Raw genomic sequence first — 21109 nt, 5'->3', positions numbered from 1 at the left:
CTTGAGAGCAACCTCTCCTTATTCTGGCCATGAGCTCCACGGGAGCCAGGAGACCAGAGCCCATGGACCGTGGTCAGACAGTAACACTCCCCTTACCTCTTACCTAGGGGCAGGAGCAAACATCAGGCACAGTCTGCCCAGAGCAACTTGTGGGGCTGTGGACCACAGGACCTGTCGGGTGCACAGCCCCACACAGATATGGGACTGGTGGGCTCCTGAGTCAGCTCTTGCCCTTTCCCTGAGCGCTGCCACATTTGTATGGATATGCCTGGAAAGAATGCTTGCTCCTCCAGTGGCCTGGCCATCTCTACATCCATAAGCAGTGCCTGGGTGGTCTACTAGTCCTTGGGTGGCTATGGAATGTGCTGCCCAGTCTCTGGGGGTTTGTGTGTCCTCACAGGCTCAAAAGATAATAGGTGGTTCTTAGACTATCTTGAGCGTGTGTGTGTGTGTGTGTGTGTGTGTGTGTGTGTGTGTGTGTGTGTCAGGGTGTGTGTGAGAGACGCAGGAGGCACCTACTAATATCAGGGCAGCGCCACCTATGTGGGCTCATGATCTATTTGCTAAGCAGGATCCCAGTGACAAAGGATGTCACTGTGATATATTCAAGGACGAGGAGGAGGGCTGGCAGTGTAGCTGAGATGGTAGGATGTTTGCTTTATGTACACAAAGACCCGAGTTCAGTCCTCAGGACTGCATCAAGGCAGGCCTGGTGGAGCATGCCCATAATCCTACCACTTGGGAGGCTCAGAAGTTCAATACCATCCTTGACTACACGGTGAGTTTGAAAACGTCCTGGGCTACATGAGATCCTGCCCTGAGCAAAGTAAACACAGAAGGGTCAGCTGGCTCTACAGCATTCATACTGGTGTCCATTCTGCCCGCTGTGAGCCTCATCCCCTTTCCCTGTCTTCTGGGGCTCCTGGGGGCAGCCCCGATGCTGCCCAGCCTCTCCCTCTTTCCTTTAGCACTTTGTCTGTGCCAAGTGTGAGAAGCCGTTCCTGGGGCACCGGCACTATGAGAAGAAGGGCCTAGCCTACTGTGAGACCCACTATAACCAGGTATGGCCTGGAACGGATACTGACAAGACACAGGGCTAGAGGGTAGTCAGGGGGCCTCAGGACATAGGACTGGAGGGTGGTCAGGGGCCTCAGAATACAGTGCCGGAGAGAGGTAGGGGACCTCGGGACCCAGGGCTGGAGGGTTGTCAGAGGCCTTAGAACACAGGGCTGGAGGGCAGTGAGGAGCCTCAGACATTGAGAGAGCAGGGCTGGGACTGTGTTCCCGTGTCTCTGTGTCCAGAAGTGGGACGTGGGTGACCTGTTGGAGAAGGTCCTGGAAAGGCTACAGGCTCTGCTGTGCCCTCTCTCGGGGGAACAGTGTGTTCTCACATGCTGAAAAGCACACCAAGATGCTTTCTAGGGTCTCTGGGCTTGTGGGGTCCCCTCTTATGTGGGTGGGCGTGCTATAGGCACCTGAGAGTCCATTGTATATGCTAGAAGCCAGGCCTGTGTGCTCAAGCCCTGGGCCCCAGCTTAGTCTTGAAGCCCGTGTGTAAGAGATGTTCACATCGTGGCTTCTTTGGATAGAATACCATTGTGGCCCCTGATGGGATGAGGTCTCATCCTGGCCCTCATCCTTGCTGGAGGATGTTTCAGTAGGGAGCAATGGGAGTTTTGGGGAACAATGTATCAACCTGTGGCCCTTCCGGGGAGTACTTCTCGTGGCCTGGGTGTGCTCGGAAAGGACTTGGGTTGTTACCCTGTGGGAAGCACTGATGGCTTGCTTTGTCCACAGCTCTTTGGGGATGTCTGCTACAACTGCAGTCATGTGATTGAGGGTGATGGTAAGGCCTCTGTTCCCCAAACTCCTCCCTCCCTTGTTTTTTTCCTGGTGAGGTGGTGAGAGGTGAGAGGGGTTGGGAGTTGGGGGAATGGTGGGGGTCGGGGTAGGTGGAGGAGAGGTTGTCCTACAGCTACAGGTCCATCTGGCTCTAGTTTGCATGGCTGGACCTGCAGCTGGTTTGGGTGGGGCCTGCTAATCCCACATCTGGCCTCACAGTGGTGTCAGCCCTCAGCAAAGCCTGGTGTGTGCACTGTTTCTCCTGTTCCACCTGCAACATGAAGCTCACTCTGAAGTGAGTAAGGGAAGGGGGGGCGGCGCTTTGCAGCCCTGACTTTCCTGGAACTCCAGCCACAGGAAAGCCCAGGGCATGTGTGAGGCAAGAGCAGGCCAGGCAGTTGAGGTAGCCCAGGGACTCCAGAGAATGATCAAGGAGGAGGGCATTCAGGCTCAGGGAAGAATATATGCAAGGCAAGCTGCCAGGTGGCTGCTCTCTCATGAAGCCTACAAGGGTAGGGGGTGACTGGAACTATGAGATGAGGTGGGGCTCAAGCTTCCAAGAGCAGCAGAGATCCATAGAGGGTTCTGGAGAGAAGCCTGCAAGAGGGGAGAGAGACTGGAAGATCTCCTCTTCCCCAGTGCCCTTTGGCCAACATCTTACCCTGGAACCTGGTCTGCCGGCTGTGACAGGCTGGGGTGGGCGGGCAGAGGGAGTAGCTGAGGGAGACTTGCTCCTCTGCCTCTGGGCTACTGTCTGGAGTCAGGGTTGGGAGGGCCTAGACTGCTGGGCTTCTGTCTGCAGGAACAAGTTTGTGGAATTCGACATGAAGCCTGTGTGTAAGAGGTGCTATGAAAGGTTCCCCCTGGAGCTGAAGAAGAGGCTGAAGAAGCTGTCTGACATGACCTCACGCAAGGCCCAGCCCAAGTCTGTGGACGTCAACTCAGTCTAAAGATCCTCGGCCTCCCTTTGCCTGCCCGCAGACCCTTTGCCCTCTCCTCCCTGCCCCACTTCCTGCTGGCCACCTCCCACTTCTGCTCCATCCCAGGCCCCTCCTCCTCGTATGTCACCTTTTCTGTTCCCAGTCTACCTTGGGCTACATGGTACTCTCTTCTGCGCTGAGACCTGGCCCAGCCTCACAGGCATTTCCTCCTGTGCCCACAACCTCTGGGGGATAGGGGCAAACGGGCCAGGATCATCTGCCATTTGCTTGGCTCACAGATCCCAGCCTGACGCTTGTCCTTTCCACTCTCCTGGGAGAGTTTCAATCTTAGAGAGGTCTTTGGGCTTTGTTGGGAAGCTGTCCCAGCTCCAGGGCTAGCACCATGCAGATGGAGGCTTCTGGGCTAGAGGGGCATCAGTATTTCAGCCACAGTAAGCCCCTGTGCTTACACCGCATCACAAACCCAGCCACTTCCGGGATGAACCAGCTGGAGGCTGAGATTCCCATCACCTTCACTGCTCAGGAGACTCTGCAGAAAGTTTCTTAGCTGCCTACCAAGGCTGAGGTCCCACTTCCCAGCAGGACACACGGCCCCAGCCAGCTCCGACCTGCAAGTGGTCACATACTTGCACAATGAAGGCTGATTCTCACAGTGGAAAGCACCTGTGTGGTTTGTGGAAGGGATGGAGGAGGGTGGGGCTGTGGAGCTACTTCCTGCTGAGAATGGTCAACATTCAGCAACATCCCCAGATGGGCAGACCAGAGACTTTCAGGTTTCCCAGGTTCGCTGCCACCAAAATTTATAAACAAAACCAGTCAGGACCCCTCAGGCCTAGGTGGCAGTGGCCATGTTGGCTCATCGGTAAGTGTATGGTGATGGCGGGTTATCTCTCAGAGCCTATCAATTGGACAGGTCTCCAAAACCCTCCTTACTGCTGTTGACATGTATTTTCCACCAGGCCAGCCAGGAGCACAGCAGCCATCCTGGTGCAGAGAACCCAGGAAGCAGGGTCCCCAGGGACACCCTCTTCCCAGACAGAGAACAAGAGAAGAGAGAGGTGGCAGAGGGAGAGGAGGGAGGAGGAGAAAGGGCATGAAGTCATTCCTAGAGAGTATGGTTGTTATTCGGCTTTGGGGAAAGTCACAGTGCCCTTTGCTTCTTCTGGATGAGACCCTCAGGTGGGTAGAGAGCTCCCCACCTGGCACCTGCCCTTCCCCTCAGAGACTCACACTCCTTCCTGGTGGGTGAATTTTTATTGTGAATTCAGGGGAGTTACCCATCACCTGCCAGAAGGCTTGAGACCTTCATTGGCCTCTGCAGTGAACACCAGGAGGGGTGGTCTGGTGTGTGGTGAAGGGGATGAAAGCCTGGCATGGAAACTGTGTGCAGATGGGACCCGTCAGGGGTTGGCCGGGGCTGGGACCCTGGAGCCCCACTGTTTGTTCACTGTGTTCATAAGCTGCTGGACGTACGAGGTCAGCAGGTCATCCATCTTGTAGCCCTAGACAGGAAAGGGTGGGGTCAGAGGCTGCGGGTGCAGGGAGAGTTCTGGGGCAACGTGGTAGGACAGGAGGAAAGGAGGAACGCAAGCTCCCCGACGTTGGGCTTCACTACTGCTTGCTCTAGTGGACCTGAGTCCCACCCTCTCCCCAGAATGGGCTGGCATGGCCCAGAGTTAGCGTAGAGTTCTTGGACACTGCTGCCTGCTAGCCTTCAGAATGCATCTAACCTCCCTGCAGGCCTTGGCTGGCTTAGCCTGCTCCTGGACAAGCAGTTTCTCATGGCAAACAACTTCCACGTGGAAGGGAGTAATCAGAACACACCAGCATCTCTGGGTGCTACACAGGGGTGGGAGGTGGGGCCTGTGCTCACCAGAGAGGTCTCACACAGCAAACGGCTGCCCTGGCCCAGGCTCCCCAGCGCCATGTGGAAGTAAGTACTGCCACTGCTCCAGCTGGAGAGCTTCGTGAAGGAGTAGGTGTTCAGTAGTTCCTGGGGACAGAGAGGCAATTGGCAGGAGGCTAGGCCGCTGGGGAGGGCCAGGCAGGAAAGCAGGCATCCCACCTCAGACTGGAAGACAGCTGTGCTGCCTACACAGCCCCCGAAGCCCTACCTTAGTCTTGGGATGGATGAGTAGCAACCCATGTCTGTTGATGGCAATGAGGAGAATGTCTGGGTAGGAAGGATCAGAGGTTTGCTGCAGAGGGAGAGACACCATGATCATAGTCAAGCCTAGGGGGTCAGAGGACCAGGTTCTATTTGTATGTGTGTTCGTGTCTATATAGGGGGGCAGCATGTGTGCATATGTGTGTGGTATGTGGAGGTCAGAGGTCAGTCTTGGGTGTCGTTCCTCAGGAGACAATCACCCTTGTTTTCTTAACATATATTTAATTTGTGTATGTCTGCATATGGCACACGTGTGATGAACATATTTATCTGTGTATGACTGCACATGGCACGCATGTGATGAGCATATTATTTGTTTATGTCCTCACATGGTACATGTGTGACGAACATATTTATCTGTGTATGTCTGCATATGTCACATGTGTGAACATATTTATCTGTGTATGTCTGCATATGTCACGTGTGTGAACATATTTATCCGTGTATGTCTGCACATGCACGTATGTGATGAACATATTTATCCATGTATGTCTGCACATGCACGTATGTGATGAACATATTTATGTATGTATGTCTGCATATGTCACGTGTGTGAACATATTTATCCGTGTATGTCTGCACATGGCGTGTGTGAACATATTTATCCATGTATGTCTGCATATGTCACGTGTGTGAACATATTTATCTGTGTATGTCTGCACATGGCACGTGTGTGAGCGGAGGTCAGTGGACAGTTGCTAGAATCAATGCCCTCTTTCTACCATGAGGGTCCTAGGGATTGAACTCAGGTCATCAGACCTGGGTGACAAGGGTTTTAACCCACTGAGCCATCTCACTGGCTGTATGCTTGTAAGTATATGTGTATGTGAGTATTGTATATATCTATGTTTGTATGTGTGTCTTTTGAGACAAGGTCTCTCACAGTCCTGGAGCTCAGCAAACAGGCTAGGTTGGCCGGCCAGTGAATCTCCATCTCCCCAGCACTAGGATTGCTAGCAGACAACAGCATGGCCAGCTTTGTTGTTGTTGTGTTTCAACATGAGTTCTGAGGATCAAGCTGAGGCTTCTCACCCCCCGGGTGACCATGTTTTAAATGCTTGCTCGGGCTACAGTCAGACAGACACTGAGGGGTCAGCTGAAAGGGGCCTGTGCGGGGCAAGGGACGGGGCGTGGCTTAACACCTACCTTCACCTCAAAGAAGGCGGACCCAAAGGTAGGCCAGCGGCAGATCCTCTTCAGGAACTCCACCTTGGCCTCTGCCACTGTCTTGTTTTTGTGTTTGTCACATTCCAGAAGGAGGTTCTGATGGAAAAGAAGGCCAGTGAGGACCTGGGCAGGCTGCCCTGCCCTCCATACAGGGCATGGACACCCAGGGGCTCTGAGACTCGGGTCAGAGCCATGCCTGCCTATCTGAAAGTCAGTGTAGGGGAGGGCCTCAGAAGTACTAAGGATAGGGCAGGGAAGGCCAGATGCAGGCAGCCCATGCCCCAAGCCAACCAGCCTGCCCGTCCACTCAGATCCCGTTAAAGACCTTTTTCCATTCCTCTGAGGACATCAGGCGTGTGAGGTTCTGAGGCACCAGTTCTTTCAGGATCTTTGAGACACTAGCCAGTTGAGACCGGTCACTGCCAAACTGGACTCTATAGATGAGGCCCGCTAGGTGGATGGCGTCTTCCCTGGAGCACTTGTGAAACCCTCGCAGGTACTTGGGTAGCTCCTAAGTGGCGGACATGCTAGGCCTTAGATTACAGGAGCCTGGAGTGGGGATCTTAACCTCTACATTCACTGAGCAGGCAAAGACTGAAGGCCTCGGGGAAGAGTTTCTGGCCAGCGGAGAGACCTAAGTGAGGACTCCCTGGCATTGTGCTGGGGTGGACATGGGCTCTGTCCACCTGATGTTGTCCCTCCAAGCTGCAAGTGGGCGCATCGAATTCAGCCTTCTGTGTGCTCTTCTTCCCCGGCTCACACTGTAGACCTTGTCCCCAGTACTGCTGTGCTCTGTTGTCCCCAGAACCCTCAGGGGCTTGGCCTGCTCGCTTCATTGCAAGTGCCTGGAGCAAGGGAGTCCCACTCTGACCCCCTCGTCTCCCAGTCTCAGGACAGGTTTGGGATAGGATGCCAATGGCTCTTGTGACTCCAAGAGCCCCGCCCGATGGGTACCTGGTGGTAGTGGAGAATGGTGTCTGCATTCACGTCCTTCCCCGGGGTCACATTGAGCCACAGTTTCCGCATGAAAAACACCTGGTAGGGAAGTGTGGAGGCCCCTAGAAGAGGGGCGTCAGTCGGCACCAAGCCTATTCCAGTAGGCGCCAAAGACTCAATCCTGAAGGAAACACTCCCCGCCATCATGTGACTCCTGCTGCTTTCTGGCCTGGAAAGTCTGTGTCCCTCCTCCTCCCTGGCTCCTGATTCGTCTTCATCAAGTAGTGTAGGAGCTGCCTCCAGAAATGTCCCTGGACACCCTGCCACCCCTACCCCCCTGCAGGAAGTTAACCGTTTGCATGTCTAGGGGACATGGGGGTGAGTGAAACTAGATGGAGGGGTCTGAACTATACCAGTGATCCAGCAAGCAGCCGCCCCTCCACAGAGATGCCTCTCACCTTCTTTCTGGGGCCTGTTCTTCTTCACCCAGTCAGAAACCTGCCTCAGGCTGTCAAAAAAGAAGTCTCCTTCCTTCAGACTGATGACCTTAGGGAAGAGGCAGAGGCAGGTATGATAGCTTCTGGGAGATCCGGTGGCGCTGGATCCAGAAACTCTAGGTTTTGGCTGGGTGGGTGGGGGCTCCCTGGGGTTGGCCAGCAGAGATGTGACTGCAAGGTTCTACCACCCTTCATCCCAATAGCTGACCGCTGTGCGCAGCAGAGCAGGGCATGCCTAGCACAGTGTTCCGGGCGGGCTGAGGTCCGCTGGTCACGGGAGGCCTCCTCAGGCAAGAGGATTTTGCTCTGCTCCTTGGCCTAGCAAGTTGCTCACCTTGTCTGTGATCTTGATGAAGAGGCTGCAGCCATCCCAGGAGGCCAGCTGCAGCCTTGTGGCGATGCTCTCACAGAGGTCTCGCACCCGGCTACTGCTGCCCACGTCCATTGTCTGCACAGAGAGAGAGCAGGTGAGGCCCAGGTCCCGGCTTCAGCAAGAAGACTTCTTAAGCCTCTGTTCTGGGATATGTGCTCCTCTACGTGTGTGTATGCACGTGTGTGTGTGTGTGTGTGTGTGCTAAATCCATGTTCATGTGAGTATGTGCATTTGTGTGCACATGTCTGTGAAGGCCAGGGATGAACCTCAAGTGTGTCTGTCCTTCCTTCCTTCCTTCCTTCCTTCCTTCCTTCCTTCCTTCCTTCCTACCTTTTGAGACAGAGTTTCTCTGTGTAGCCCGGCTTTCCTAGAACTCACTCTGTAGACCAGGCTAGCCTTGCACTAGAATTCTCCTGCCTCTGTCTCCCACGTGTACCACCACACCTTTAAAGACTCTCAAGTCACTCAAGTGTCTTTCTTAATTGCTTTCCACACCTTTTTTTAAGGCAGGGTCTCTCACTGGATGTGGAATTCATCTATTTGGCTAGGGTGACTGGCCAATAAACTCCAAGAGTCTCTAACTCCCCAGAGCCATAAAGCCCAGCTTTTACTTAAGTTCTGGGGATCTGAACTAGAGTCCCCCTGTTTGTGTGACAAGAATTTTAATGACTGAACAAGCCATCACCCTGCACCCACTTTTGTCATCTATAAGCCTTGGGCTGGCCGTGTTCTGTCTGGAGAAGGACAGGTCTCAGAGTCATCCACATATCGCAGCTTCTGTAGCCATACTGTGGGAGCTTTCATTACAGGGACTTAACTGTACCCAAGCCACAGGGGCTCATGTGGCACAGGGCAGAGTGTGAGGGTGGCCTTGGTCACATTCTACTTTGATGTTTCTTTACTACAGCCGGGGCCCAGTGGTCACCTATCACCTACCTGTCCCTTCAGCCTCCTCAAGCCTCCAGGGCAGGTTCTGGACCAAAAGCCCATGGCTATTGCTCACCACAGATGCCTCCAGGGGCCCGCAAGCTCCAGGAGTCCGCCTTGCTGCCAGTCCTCTGGCCTCCTTGACCTGGAATCTGAACTCATACCTTTGGAATAGTTCCCTCGTCTAATCTCACTGGTAGTTGTGGCTTCTTAGCTCAGTGCACTGCTCCCCATGCTGGCTTGGAGTATGGAAGCAGGCATGATATGACCCAGATGGGGGTAGGTGCATTGTGGGTGAGAGAGTCCATTTGGAACCCAGAATATGGATCTATTTACATGAGCAAGTTGTGTCCTGCAACCTTCTGCAGTCCGAGACTCGCTATCGACACCAGGTTGGGCACTTACCTTATTTGTGTCATTGGGGAGGTACACCTCATGGCGTAGTTTGGAGACATTCTGCTCAGCAGCCTTCACCTCTACGTGATGTGGGGGCTGCTTTCGAGGTCCCATCCTGAGGAGGACAGAGGGTGCCATCATGCCACTCCTTTTATTCCTGTACCCATCCCAACTGCCAACCTCAATTGAGGCATTTAGCCTGGTGCTGAAAACAAGAACTCTCAATGACCAGTGCAGGGGGACAGGTGGGTTCCTGTCCCTTCCTAGGGTTTTTCTCTGCCTGGTGAACTCTGCATGCGACCCTGGGATAAAGACAAGCCCAGTCCCACCTACCTTCACATGGGCTCCCTAGAAATACTAGAGACCATGGGCTATGGCACTATGGATAGGAGCGCTCCTGTGTTCACAGGCAAGCGTGGGGACTCCAGCATGGCCCTTCAAAGGGTGCCATTTCCTCTACAACTGCAGTTATGTGTGACCACTCATGCTTTCAACCCACAGTCACCATGGTCAAGGCCAAGATAGAGAAAGCAGGAGACTCCAAGGGTTAGGGAACACATGGACATGCTGAGCTCATGTTTGAAATGAAGCATGGGCCAAGCAAGGTTGAGTCTGTCTCCAAGACATATCCATGGCGAGAGGAAGAGAGTAACCTTTATCAAGCACCTACTAAGAACCTGCATAATATACCAAACACACTGCTCCTCTAGGGTTAATGGGGATTGACAGGGCTCCAAAGGAAGACCCTCTTGGTGACAGTAGGGAGGAAGGAGATAGTACCAGGGTTAAGAGAGACAGGCCTCTGACCTCAGCCACCCTGGGCTGATGGGCCACTGGTTGACTCTTCTAAATTCTGAGTGGGCAGATGTGGGAAAGGGGAGCCATGGGTAAGGTGGCTATTGATTTTGATAGATGCATCTCTGACCACCTAGGCCTCCCTGGGACCCCCTGGGCCTTCTGTCTTTTCCTCTGCCTGGTCCCACGATGTCACACAGAGCCATGTCTCTCTATATCCCCCTGAGGCCCAGGGTTGGTGCTCTAGGGTGTGAGGCAGCAGGCTTACCTCAGAACCCTGTGGAGCCTGCGACTGCAGTCAGGAGCCAGAGGTTTCTTCTTCCGGGAGTCTATGAACTTCTGAGCGTGAGGTAGCAGCGTTTTACCAGGCGGGAAGAGGCCTGTGCAGAGCCATAGCAGTTGCCAGGCTCGCTCTTCACTGTACCTGTGGGGAAGCTCCCGTCAGAGGCAGGGCTCTAGACTGTGCCCAGGCCAACCAGACACTTGTAATGCAGAGATGGATCACTTGGGTCTGTGGGTTTGGGAGCTTGGATGGGAAGTGGGGAGAGGGACACAGCACACACCGAGGCTACATTCGCCAGCCTACAATCCAGCTGTCCAGTGCAACAGGGCATTTTCATGTCCTGATGACATGCTACTACTGTCCATTTCACGGAAGTGGGTTCAGGGAGGTCACAGCCTGCCCAGGTCACATTGAAGCAGGATGGCAGTGGGCAGGGTGTAGGGCATGAAGCAGGACTGTCCGTCCTCCGTCAGCCATCCTGGGACACTAGCAGACCACACAGGGCCCCATGCTTCCTGTGCTGCTTTGGCTGCTGGGTGTGGATCCAGACATATGTGTGGCTGTTTGCTCCTAGCAGAAGCCTACTCCAGGGCCTAGGACAGGAGGCTACACCTTGGCAGACCTGACTGAGTTGTGGGTCAGTTGCTTTAGGATCTGGCAGTAGAGTTCATCCTGAAGGGCCGGCTCCTGCAGGGCTAAGGAGAACATCTGGTCTGTGAGCTCCAGGCTGTTCCATGACTGCCGGGAAGGGTAGTCTCCTGTGTACTTGAGAATGGGTGTGACCGTGAAGGAGAACAGTACCCAGGCAGCCTCAGGCTGGACCTCCACCAGAGCCTTAACCATGGCACAGTGCTGCCCCAGGGTCCTGGCTGAACCCTGACCCAAGCCACTCACTGACTCCCTGAACCAAGCCCCTCACTGACCCTGTGAACCATACACACACTGACCTCTGAACTAAATCCCAAATTGACCTCTGGACCAATGTCCACTCTAAATCCTGATCCAGGCTCACACTGACACCCTGATCCAAGTCCCTCACTGGCCCTTGACCCAGGCTCATGCTGGACCCTAAACTGGGCTCCACCCCATGTGGACATTTTCTCCAGGCCCTTTACTGAGCCTCAGATATCCTTGCAGGAAGCTGAGTATTGACTCTGCAAGGTGCTTTCTCACAGGTAGCTGTGAGCCTGGCGCGGGCCCCAGGTGGGTAAGCCCGCAGGCTTGCCTGCAGCTAGGGTAGGCTGGTGGGAAGGATATCAAGGAAGATCTGACAGGCGGGATCCCGAAGTTTGGCTTTGTCATGGACACATTTGAGCAGTGGCTGGCGCAGTGGCTCTGGGGAGTAGGCCCACAGGTGGCCTCGGTTGCGGGCCATAGGCATGGTGGACCTGCTGATGGTCTCCTTGTCTGGGGCCCTGCCAGAGACAGAATTATCGTGAGGGTCTGTGCCAAGGCTTTCTCTTCCCATCTGGCCTTTCACAGCGGCTGCTGCCTTCCCCTCCTGGTACCCACGGCTGACCCGCAGTTTTTGGTGGGGAAAGGGGGCACCTGAAGAACTGGTAGGAAAACTCCTCCAGGGTGTAGGGTGACTCCGTGGACTGATCCTCCAGTAGTGGTTCTGCAGCCCGCACCTCCTGGGCAGCCAGCTTCCGCTTCTCTGGTGACATGGCCAGCAACTTCTGCGGGGGCAGCCTCGTGGTTACCCAGGGGCCACTGCCCGCCAGGTTCTTCCCTCAGGCTTCTCCTGAGTTAGCTGCCTCAGTGAGTTGGCAGAGGTCAGAACACGGTGGCGACAGGCCTTCGCCGGCTCTGTTCCTTTTCTTTAGCTAGATTAGCATCTATAGCTACGGAGACTGTCCTACCCTGTTCTCAGGGTGACTACTATGGGTCTCACAACCCTAGGACATCTCTGCTCCAGGATTTAGGAGCTGCTGTGGACAGCAACCTTGAGCTACAGGCCTGTCTCCGACTTTCCAAAGGACAGCTCTTGGGGCTGGCTGGCACACATGGGTACTCTTGAGGTGGGTGATAATGTGGAACCCTGGGATGAGGAAGGTTGAGTTTGTTCCCAAGACATTTCCATGGTGAGCGAGGGGAAGAGAACGACCGTCACCAACTCCTACTAAGTGCCTGCATAAGCTTGTCAGCTTCACCATCACTCTGGGGTTAATAGGGATGGGCAGAGCTGTTCTGAAGCCCACGTGGCCCTTCTGGATCCCTAAAGGAAGATGGTGAGTGAGGTCCCAGACTAAGCATTCCAGGACCCTGCTCACAGTGTCCCACCTAATCAGAGACTGCGTGTGACATACCAGCAGCTGGGCTGAGGGCTTGGTGAGCGAGGGGATGATGTAGAGACAGGCCACGGGCACCAGCCCTGTCTTGCCTGTTCTGTCATTCTGCCCTGGGATCCAGTTCTCCGAGGCCGATGGTCCCTGTCTCTCGGTCAGGATCAATAAGTCCCCTTTCTTGAACGGCAGAAGGGTAGCGTCATCTGTAGATCCCCGCCATATAGAAAGATAAGAATGTCACATTTGCTGAGGGCTCTTCCAAGTCCCCAGAACACATTGGCATTTCATAGATGGTATCCTTTGGCATCTGGAGAAACTGAGGCACAGAACCATGAGTCCATGGCCACTCTGAGAGGATGGTGCAGAAATGTCTGTCACCTGAGTGCCCTGGGTGGGCAAAGCATGGGAATTCCCACTGCAACCTCAGCCTCATAGACTGCTGGGGCCTGGTTAGGAGCCAAGTGGGGGCTAGGCAGGAGGTAGAGTGCACAGCTGAGGTTCACATGTCTGGCCAGAGTGCTTTATGACCTGACCTCTGAGCCCATGTGCAGATCTGTAGGCCTCTGATGATATTTCCTAGGTGGCCGTGAGTGAGGACTAATGGGGCTTCAGGACAACCCTCTCTGGCCTGACGCTCCTCACATAGTTTAAGGCTCCTACAGAGCCTTTTTATCTGGTTTTGATCAGTTTGCCTGCAAATGTAATCAGTGTCTGTGGCTGAGGTCTGGAGCCTGACGCTGGTCTATAGGTTCCGGCCCAGCTCTTGTTGGAGTAAGGGCTGTCAGGGTAGCTGCGTGGTGCTGGGTGAATTATCCCCTCTCTGAGCCTTTGGTCTGGTGTCTGTAGAATGGGATAATGGGATGGTTGTAGGGATGGTGTGTAAGTTCCTCCAGGGATGAGCTAACCTTGCTAATGACTGGAAGCATTGGTGGCCTTGGGATATATGTGTAAGATGTCTTCCTTTACCTCCTTCAGATGGACCTTGCTGACCCCAGAATATGGATACTTGCATCTCTAAGCCCTGCTTTGGGTCTTGTGGATATGAGAAAGCCACCCTTATCTACTAGATCCATGAGCTGCCACCCCATCCCTTTCCCAGTGGGCACCTGTGGCCTTTCTGTCCTGCAGGGCCATGGCGAACACAGACCTCTCCTTCAATCCTCCCAGGAACAAGGCCACTAACTCTGCAATGACCACGCTGCTGGGGGAGACGAACTCATACTCTTCATGCAGTGTGGACAGGAGCAGTCGCTGGCCACCTGGGGCCTCCCTGAGGGCACAAAGCAAGCAGTGTGACCTGGAGTCTGCCCTACTCTCTCTTGATTCAGCCCCCAAGCAGCCTTTGAGAAGGTCACAATTCTACTGCTACTTTTGGGGAAACAAGGGAGTCCTCCAGGGTCCTCGAAAGAGCTTGGTCTGAATCCAGGTTGGTCCAAGTCCCAGGCAGTATCTTAGGTGATAGACAAGTGGCCAGCAGATGTTTGGGCCTGAGGCAGTGGGGTGCACCACTCCCCTGCATGTGTGGTAGATAGTGAGGAACATCACACAGAATGCTATAGGCTTACCCTGGACCCTGGAACAGTTACCCATCTGGTGTGCCTCAGTTTACTTCTCTACAGAATGGGTGAAATAGTTAATACTGATTGTGGCATTGTTAGCATCTAGACCACCTATGTGACAAACCTCTGGATATATCTGTTAGGGTTTCTAGATTAACTGATGTGGGAAGACCCACCCTAAGTGTGGGTGCAGCATTCCATAGGCTCAGATCCCAGACTGAATAGAAAATGAGCTGACCAGCATCCTTCCTCTCTCTCTCTCTCTCTCTGCATCCTGACTGTGGACACAATGGGACCAGCTGCTCGCCTTGCCTGCCATGATGGACTGGACCCTCAAACTGTAGTCAGAACAAATCTTACTTCCTTAAGTTGCTTATGCTAGGTAGCTTTGCATGGCAAGAAGACAATTTACTAATACAGCAAGGGATGCTATGAGGACGTTGGTTGTCCAGGAAAGTGCTGGGTAGTTGACCTGTCAAGACTGTGATCAAGGAGCCGGGGAAGGACTTTCCAGATTTCTTGGAAGAATCCCTAGGAGTTGGAACCCTAGGAGTGGGGGTGTGCCTACGTGCTGTGGTTGCTATCCTTGTCTGGCTACTGCATCCTGGTTCCTGAGGACAGCAAGTTCCCCCTCTCCATGTCTGTTTTTGAGTTCCACATACACCTAAACCAAGGACTCAGGTTGTGAACTAACGGACTTGAGGCTTACCTGTTGGCAACCAGACTCATGACCTCTGCGAAGGACAACTCCAGCAGTGTCCTCTCCTTCTGGTCCAGAAAGCACACCCCCTTCCAGTTAATGGCCAAAATCAGCTGTGTCTTGGGAAGGCTGGGGCCTGGTCAGAAGGTGACCCAGAGTGAAGGCCATGCTGGCCACCAGGGGCAGTCCCCTATTCTCCCCAATACCACCACACCAGATGCTCTTACCAGAGAGTGTGGTGACTTCATATAGCCGGGAGAAGAGCAGGGGCCACAGCAAACGGGCAACCTCCACTGTCTGCTCTTTCACCGCCAGTGGTTTGGCTTTGGCCTGGGTATACGGGGCCTATACGGAGCGGGAAACCCCAGACACCACCTCCATCACCCCGCCATATGGAAGGGCAAAGGACCTCCAGTGTTGGTCCTCGCCTTCCATCAGGTGGACACAAGGTCTCTTGTTGCTCACTGTGGCATGTGCCTGTCTAGCTGCCTCCCAGTGTTCTGGAGAGTGACTCTCCTGTCCTCGCCTCCCACCTCCCTGTAGGTGTGCACTGGGATTGCACACGCTTGTGCTACTTCCTCCAGCTTTTCATGGGTAGGGAGATCTGAGCTCAGGTTGTCAGCCTTGCACAGCAAGCTCTTTATCCACAGAGCCATCCCCACACCCCCTCCTCCTTTTACACGCTGTTTCATCACAGCAATAGGAGATGACAAGCATAGGCTCACTGTTGCCAACATATGCCTATAAGGACTGTCTTGCTGTGTGTCCCTGGCTCCTGGGTACCTCACTCTGGCTTTCTTCATATTTGGGACCTTGCAGAGGTGTCTGCTTCTTTCTTCCTTCTAGTTCCCTTCTTTATCTGGCTTGTCTTTTCCTTTCCTAACACGCTCCACTGTGCTGTGTCTGTGATGGACCAAACATCATTTCTTGTTTCTACTTTGAAACATTCATGCACTGACTTTAAACGTGTTCAGGGCCACATCATATATGAAGGGTGCATTGGCCATTTGTCACATATACCAAACACTTATGATGTCTGTCTACACACTGACCTAAGATTTCCCATGTGCCCAGTGAGGGGACACTGAGAGGCTTGGGGGTGAGCAAGAAGGGAAGTAATGATGAGCCTAGGCCAGGGTCACAGAATTGTCAGCATCCAGCAGCTGTGGAATCTCTGGCCCTGAAGACAGAGCCAGCTAGGTGCTGCTGGGCAGACAAACCTGAGACTGAGAGGGATGAGAGCAGCAGGTGACAGGAACCTATAGTGAGGTGTTGAGCTAGAGGAGACATTTGTCCCTTGAGTCAGGGTTGTGTCTGTTAAAGCTTCCCAAACCTTGACACGTGGGGAGACTCTTGGGGGAAGGGACCAATCCCTCTCAAACTGCCTCAAAGAAAGGCTCAGGGCCAGAGTGCCCGGCCTGCCACAGCTGACCTTGGCATGGGCAGCCATGACGATGCTAGCCCACTTCTCTGGAGACTTGGTCCGGTACAGCTTGGCGGGAATGCAGCTGGGCAGCAGCTCCTGAACAGCGCCACTCTTCACCGTGGCCCCAAGCTGCACGTAGCAGTGGCGGGCCAGCAGCTCCACCAGTTCCTCCTCCTGTGTGCCAGCAACAGCGGGAGTGTGAGAGGCATAAGGGCCTGCTCCTGACTCAGCGCCGTGGGTCTTACCAGCCAGCCCCTCAGATGAGGTAGGAAGCAGGAGCAGCCACCTATCCTAACCCCTCCCCAGCACTGCAGCTCTGAGTGGTTGTAGTTCTCCATGCCAAGACAGCACAGTGGCCGTCCTCTCAGGCAGATCTCTGGGATGGCTGTGGCTGCTGGGTCCCAGCAGCCTCCTGGATTGCCACCGTGTTTGCACCTGCTGCCACAGCACCACAGTGCACCCCATTGATAGAGCTCTTGGCATTTTATACATTCCAGATGTGGACCCAAGGCTCCCCTTCTCCCTTCCCATCTCTCCCCTCCTTTTTCTCCTTCTTCTCCTCTGCATTTTCTTCCTCCTTGTCCCCTCTTCTCCAGGCCCCCTCCCCAGAGCTTAGTATAGATCTCATGTATCTCAGGCTGGCCTCAAACTCCCTATGTAGCCCAGGATAACCTTGAACTCCTGCTCTTCTTGCCTTCACCCTCCAGTTGCGGGGATTACAGGTGTTCACTACCAGGCTCAGTTTATGTGGGGCTAGGGACCAATCTACCAACTGAGTTACAGCCTCAGGTCTGAGGCCCACATTCCTGATCCCCAGGACCCAGTGGAGCAGCTGCTGTGAAAGGCAGATAGGGACGCCTTCCCTGCCCAATGCTGTGGGTGCCTAGGATCCCAGATGCCCAAACAAACCTTCAGCCTACTGGAAGAAGACACAGGCCAGGCATGCGGGGAGATGGCTGTGCCCAGTTTAGGTCCCACACCCGACCCTTGTCACTACCTCCTCATCTCTCTGCCTCCTATCTGCCGCATTCTTTATTACTTCCGTGTCTCTGGGTCCCTCTGCTATGGAGCATCCCAATGGCCACAGGCTAGGAATGGGGCTACTTTTCAGGGCTCCTCACCTTCTCAAAATTATACTCGCCAGACCACACTCCATGGAGGACTTGGGAGTAAATGAGTTCAGTGCTCACAGGGTCCTCCCGGGAGTCATGCCAGGGGGTGAAGAACTCCTTCCGGAAGTAGATGCGCCAGGGGGACTGGCACTGGCTCTCTCCCCTCTCCCGGGCCAGTTGTTCACACTGGGCCACGGCATCCATCACATGGTCACTGCCATTGCCCAAGGACCAGAACTGAGGCCAGAATCGGGGGGCAAGAGAGGTTAACAGCTAGTATGGGCCAAGACCCATGGAGACACCTGCCCTTAACACTGTGGAAGACAGAGACTGTGATGCCCTGTGTCAGCCAAGAAGCCACTCCTGAGTCCACCCGGACACCGAAGCTTCTTTCCTTTTTCCCCTTTTTGTATGTACATGTATATATGTGTGCATCTGCATGCTTGAGGAGGTCATGGGTGGGTGGCAAGTCTTCCTTAATCGATCTCAATCTTAGTTTTTGAGATAAGATCTCTCACAGAACCTAGGGCAAGTATTGCAGCAAATGCCACCCTGTTCAGATTATTTACGTGGTTCTGGGGGATTGAACTCAGGTCCTCATGTTTCCTGCCCACGCTTTACCTACTGAACTGACTCCTCAGCCCTCAGAAGGTGTCTTTATAAGGATCATAGTCTGTCCATCGCTCCCAAAAACTCTCCCAACGGAGGTAGAGTTAGACTCTCCTGGGCAAGAGTTAGTGTTCCTGAGTTTGGGGGTGAGGTGGGGAAGGCTCATGTCTGGCCCTGTCTGGATAAAGATGCAACTGTTGGCCTATGAATATGCAGGCAGAAGGACTGGACATCTCGTATGAGGCATTTCTGAAATGTGTATATATGTGCGTGTGTACACATGAATGTCTGTACACACATGTGTATAGATGTGCATGCCCATGAGTGTGTGTATGATGGCTGAGGACGCAGCTAGGGCAGGTTAATGAGGTACAGACTTGAGCTTCAGGGTTCTCTGGCTCTGGTGTATATGGAAGGCTGGTTGTAGGCTAAGACCCCCAGTTGATACCTTGTTGTACACAGCGACCTGGAGGGAGAAGCCCAGCTGGTCCTTGAGGCCCTGTTTCTGAGCGATGTGCTGGCAGACTTCTTGGGATGTGGAGGCAGAATCCACAGAGACAGTCAGGCTCCCTCCAGCTGCAAGGATGACCTGGATCGGGATGTGCTTCTTGGACTTGACGGCCTGGGGACAGACAGATGGCGCCTGTAGTCCTGGGTCCCAGAACTGATAGGCCCTAGAGGATCCCATCCCTAAGTTTGCTTGTCCCTGTGAAGTCCTGAGGGTGAGGTCCTCAGAATACCAGGGTCTGGCTGAGACTTGGCGCCCTGTCCAATGGTCTGTGTTGCCCACTCGTAGCTGATGAGTAGTAGACTTTTGATACATAGTGGTCTCTGTATCCCTGGGGTGCAGCCTGCAGGCCATAACTGGCCACACTCAGATGAAAACCCAGGGTGCTGAGGTTGACTCAGTCAACGGTTTGAGCCCTTGAGTCCTAAGCACAGCGCTGTGGGGGTGTAACTGGCTTCACAGTCATCAACAATTCAGGGCGAATGGGAGGAAGCCCTGTGGACTTAGGAACTGAGAGAACGTGGAAGAAATGTAGCCAGAGGAGCCCTGCAGTCTCCATGTGGGGCAGCACAGGCACTGCGTGAGTCAGAGTGCTCCTCTCCTGGTTGTCTGGAGTAACTGAGGACGTGGGAACTCGCAGGGTCTGAGACCAAGCAGGGAGAGGTGGTGCCAGCTCCCGACAAATAGAGCTACAAAAGCAGCCGACTCGCAGGGCCATGGCCTTCTGGAAGCTAAGAGCAATTTGTTTGTGCTCCTCACAGAGAACAGTAGCTGCAACTTCCATCCAGGTAGGCAGGAGACAGGAAGAAAACAGGAAGGCAGACTGAAGGATATGCTGCGCTAAGTACCAGGGGTGGCCCAGAAGGTGCAACAGAGGGACCAATAAGATGGCCCAGCAAGTAAAGGTACTTTTTGACAAGTCTGGTGGCCTGAGTTTAGTTCCTGGTACCCACACGGTAAGAGAGAGATGACTCCAGCAAGCTCTTCATTGACCTCTATATGCAGTGTGTGTGTACACATGCGCGCACCGACATACATACACACAAACACACACAAATAAGTGAATAATTTTGTTTTAAAAAGAAGACACCATAGAGAAGGTGGAAGGAGCCAAGGATAAGGGTGTCCTACCCTATACTGCCCATCTCCCATCCCTGTCAACACCTACCTGCAACTCCAGCCAGGTGGGGGGTTCTGAGCGCACCCCATTGGAGAAGGTACGCTGTAGGCGCTCGGCACAGAAGGGCCCATAGCTGGCTGGCCCTTGACTAATAAAATTCAGCAGATACTAGTGGTGAGAAAATGGCAGGAAGAAGAGGACATTTAGAATGGAGGTGCCTTCTATTTTCTGCCCAAGTCAACTTAAAACTCTTCATTGCTGGAGATATAGCTCAGTTGATATCACTTGCCCAGCACAGAAAAAGACCTGGGTTCTAGTCACACTAGGATAGACCCTAACTGTACATCAGTAAGTTCAGCTGCTTGTGGGACAGTTATGTCAGCTTCTCTTGCATCTACCTCTGCAGGGTCGGTACAGACATACATCATTTGCCTGTTTATGTGGTGCTGGGGATTGGATCCAGGGCTTCATGCATGCTCGACAAGCATGCTACCAATTGAGTTACACACCCAGTCCATCTCCAACTTAGTCTTGAAGACTGTTTCTGTGCCTGGGACCACAGGCAGTGGCCCTGCAGTCCTGGATAGGAGCTTGAAGGAGCCAAGTAAAGCATCCTCCCAGATGTGAAAATGGAGGCCAAGAATAGTGTAGTATTGCTGCTAGCTTGTTAGCTGTGATTTCTGGTCTTGTCCCAGGGTTCAGGGGACTCAGAGCCTGTCCCTGCTGTAGACTGCCCCTCCCAAGTCCAGTCCCACCCCAGCTCAGCTCTCTTCACCTTCATGAACCTCTCCGAGGGAGGAAAGCAGCCCAGACAGAGGCTGAGCAGAATCCAGCCCCGGGCCACACTGCTTGTCTTGTGGTTCCCAGAGAGCTGCTTGCAGATCTGGCAGTAAATTTCATCTCTGAAAGACACAGACCACAGGGTCTGAGAGAGGAGCACAACGGGGCTCTCAGGCACACGGCAGTGGAGGATCCCACCTTTCCCAGTCTTAGCACAGCCTAGGAAAGTGCCCATCACCATATGTCTTCCAGGTGCCCTCTTCCAGCTCCCCCTTCCTAGTTAATCAGGGTGTTGCCTTCAGTCCTCTTTCCAAGATATCCCCTCCTTTGGGTCTTTGCTCCCCTTACCCCCTCTGCCCATGGTGGCCTCCTTTGCACTTGCTGCTGTCCTTGGTCCTCTCCCTGGTTCATGTATAAGCCAACTTGCTTCCCTCAACCTCACAGTTAGTTCAAATGACTTTCCTTCTCCTCTGCCTTAAGTGGCTATGCCGTACTCTGGAGATGGTCACCTCCTCCAGCATTGAGAAAAGAGGGGATGTGGTGTCTACTTTTGAGTGTCAATTTACTAGAAATTCCACGATGGGTCTGGAGAGATGGCTCAGAGGTTAAGAGTACTGGCTGCTCTTCTAGAGATCCTGAGTTCAATTCCCAGCAACCACATGGTGGCTCACAACCATCTGTAA

General features: G+C 53.8%; 2 protein-coding genes across 4 annotated transcripts in view; one reads left to right on the top strand and one right to left on the bottom strand.

Moving 5' to 3' along the window:
• The window catches only part of Lims2 (LIM zinc finger domain containing 2), a 36170-nt gene extending 32728 nt beyond the window's left edge, over window positions 1-3442 (top strand). For all 3 annotated transcript variants that reach the window (XM_041659882.1, XM_041659883.1, XM_041659881.1), the window contains exons 7-10: window positions 969-1061; window positions 1798-1846; window positions 2062-2137; window positions 2645-3442. In XM_041659882.1, the coding sequence (XP_041515816.1) occupies window positions 969-1061; window positions 1798-1846; window positions 2062-2137; window positions 2645-2792 (366 nt within the window). In that variant the 3' untranslated portion in view covers window positions 2793-3442. The remainder of the gene's footprint in view (window positions 1-968; window positions 1062-1797; window positions 1847-2061; window positions 2138-2644) is intronic.
• Window positions 3443-4027: 585 nt separating this feature from the next.
• The window catches only part of Myo7b (myosin VIIB), a 75337-nt gene continuing 58255 nt past the window's right edge, over window positions 4028-21109 (bottom strand). Inside the window, exons 26-47 of the mRNA XM_041660264.1 lie at window positions 20422-20548; window positions 19695-19814; window positions 18467-18640; window positions 17419-17646; window positions 16304-16471; window positions 15099-15216; window positions 14881-15007; window positions 13719-13882; window positions 12634-12815; window positions 11873-12003; window positions 11582-11739; window positions 10947-11100; window positions 10310-10465; window positions 9256-9361; window positions 7885-7998; window positions 7512-7599; window positions 7072-7175; window positions 6443-6628; window positions 6097-6213; window positions 4898-4981; window positions 4657-4776; window positions 4028-4285 (exon numbers count right to left, since the gene is read on the bottom strand). Of these exons, the coding sequence (XP_041516198.1) occupies window positions 4184-4285; window positions 4657-4776; window positions 4898-4981; window positions 6097-6213; window positions 6443-6628; window positions 7072-7175; window positions 7512-7599; window positions 7885-7998; window positions 9256-9361; window positions 10310-10465; window positions 10947-11100; window positions 11582-11739; window positions 11873-12003; window positions 12634-12815; window positions 13719-13882; window positions 14881-15007; window positions 15099-15216; window positions 16304-16471; window positions 17419-17646; window positions 18467-18640; window positions 19695-19814; window positions 20422-20548 (3028 nt within the window). The 3' untranslated portion in view covers window positions 4028-4183. The remainder of the gene's footprint in view (window positions 4286-4656; window positions 4777-4897; window positions 4982-6096; window positions 6214-6442; window positions 6629-7071; window positions 7176-7511; window positions 7600-7884; window positions 7999-9255; window positions 9362-10309; window positions 10466-10946; window positions 11101-11581; window positions 11740-11872; window positions 12004-12633; window positions 12816-13718; window positions 13883-14880; window positions 15008-15098; window positions 15217-16303; window positions 16472-17418; window positions 17647-18466; window positions 18641-19694; window positions 19815-20421; window positions 20549-21109) is intronic.

The sequence above is a fragment of the Microtus oregoni genome, unplaced genomic scaffold (genome assembly GCF_018167655.1).
Source record: "Microtus oregoni isolate MIOR12 unplaced genomic scaffold, Mior012 000011F_ref0000422, whole genome shotgun sequence".
NCBI lineage: Eukaryota > Metazoa > Chordata > Mammalia > Rodentia > Cricetidae > Microtus > Microtus oregoni.
The sequence above is the reverse complement of the archived record's forward strand: the minus strand, read 5'-3'. Positions and strand labels throughout refer to the sequence as shown.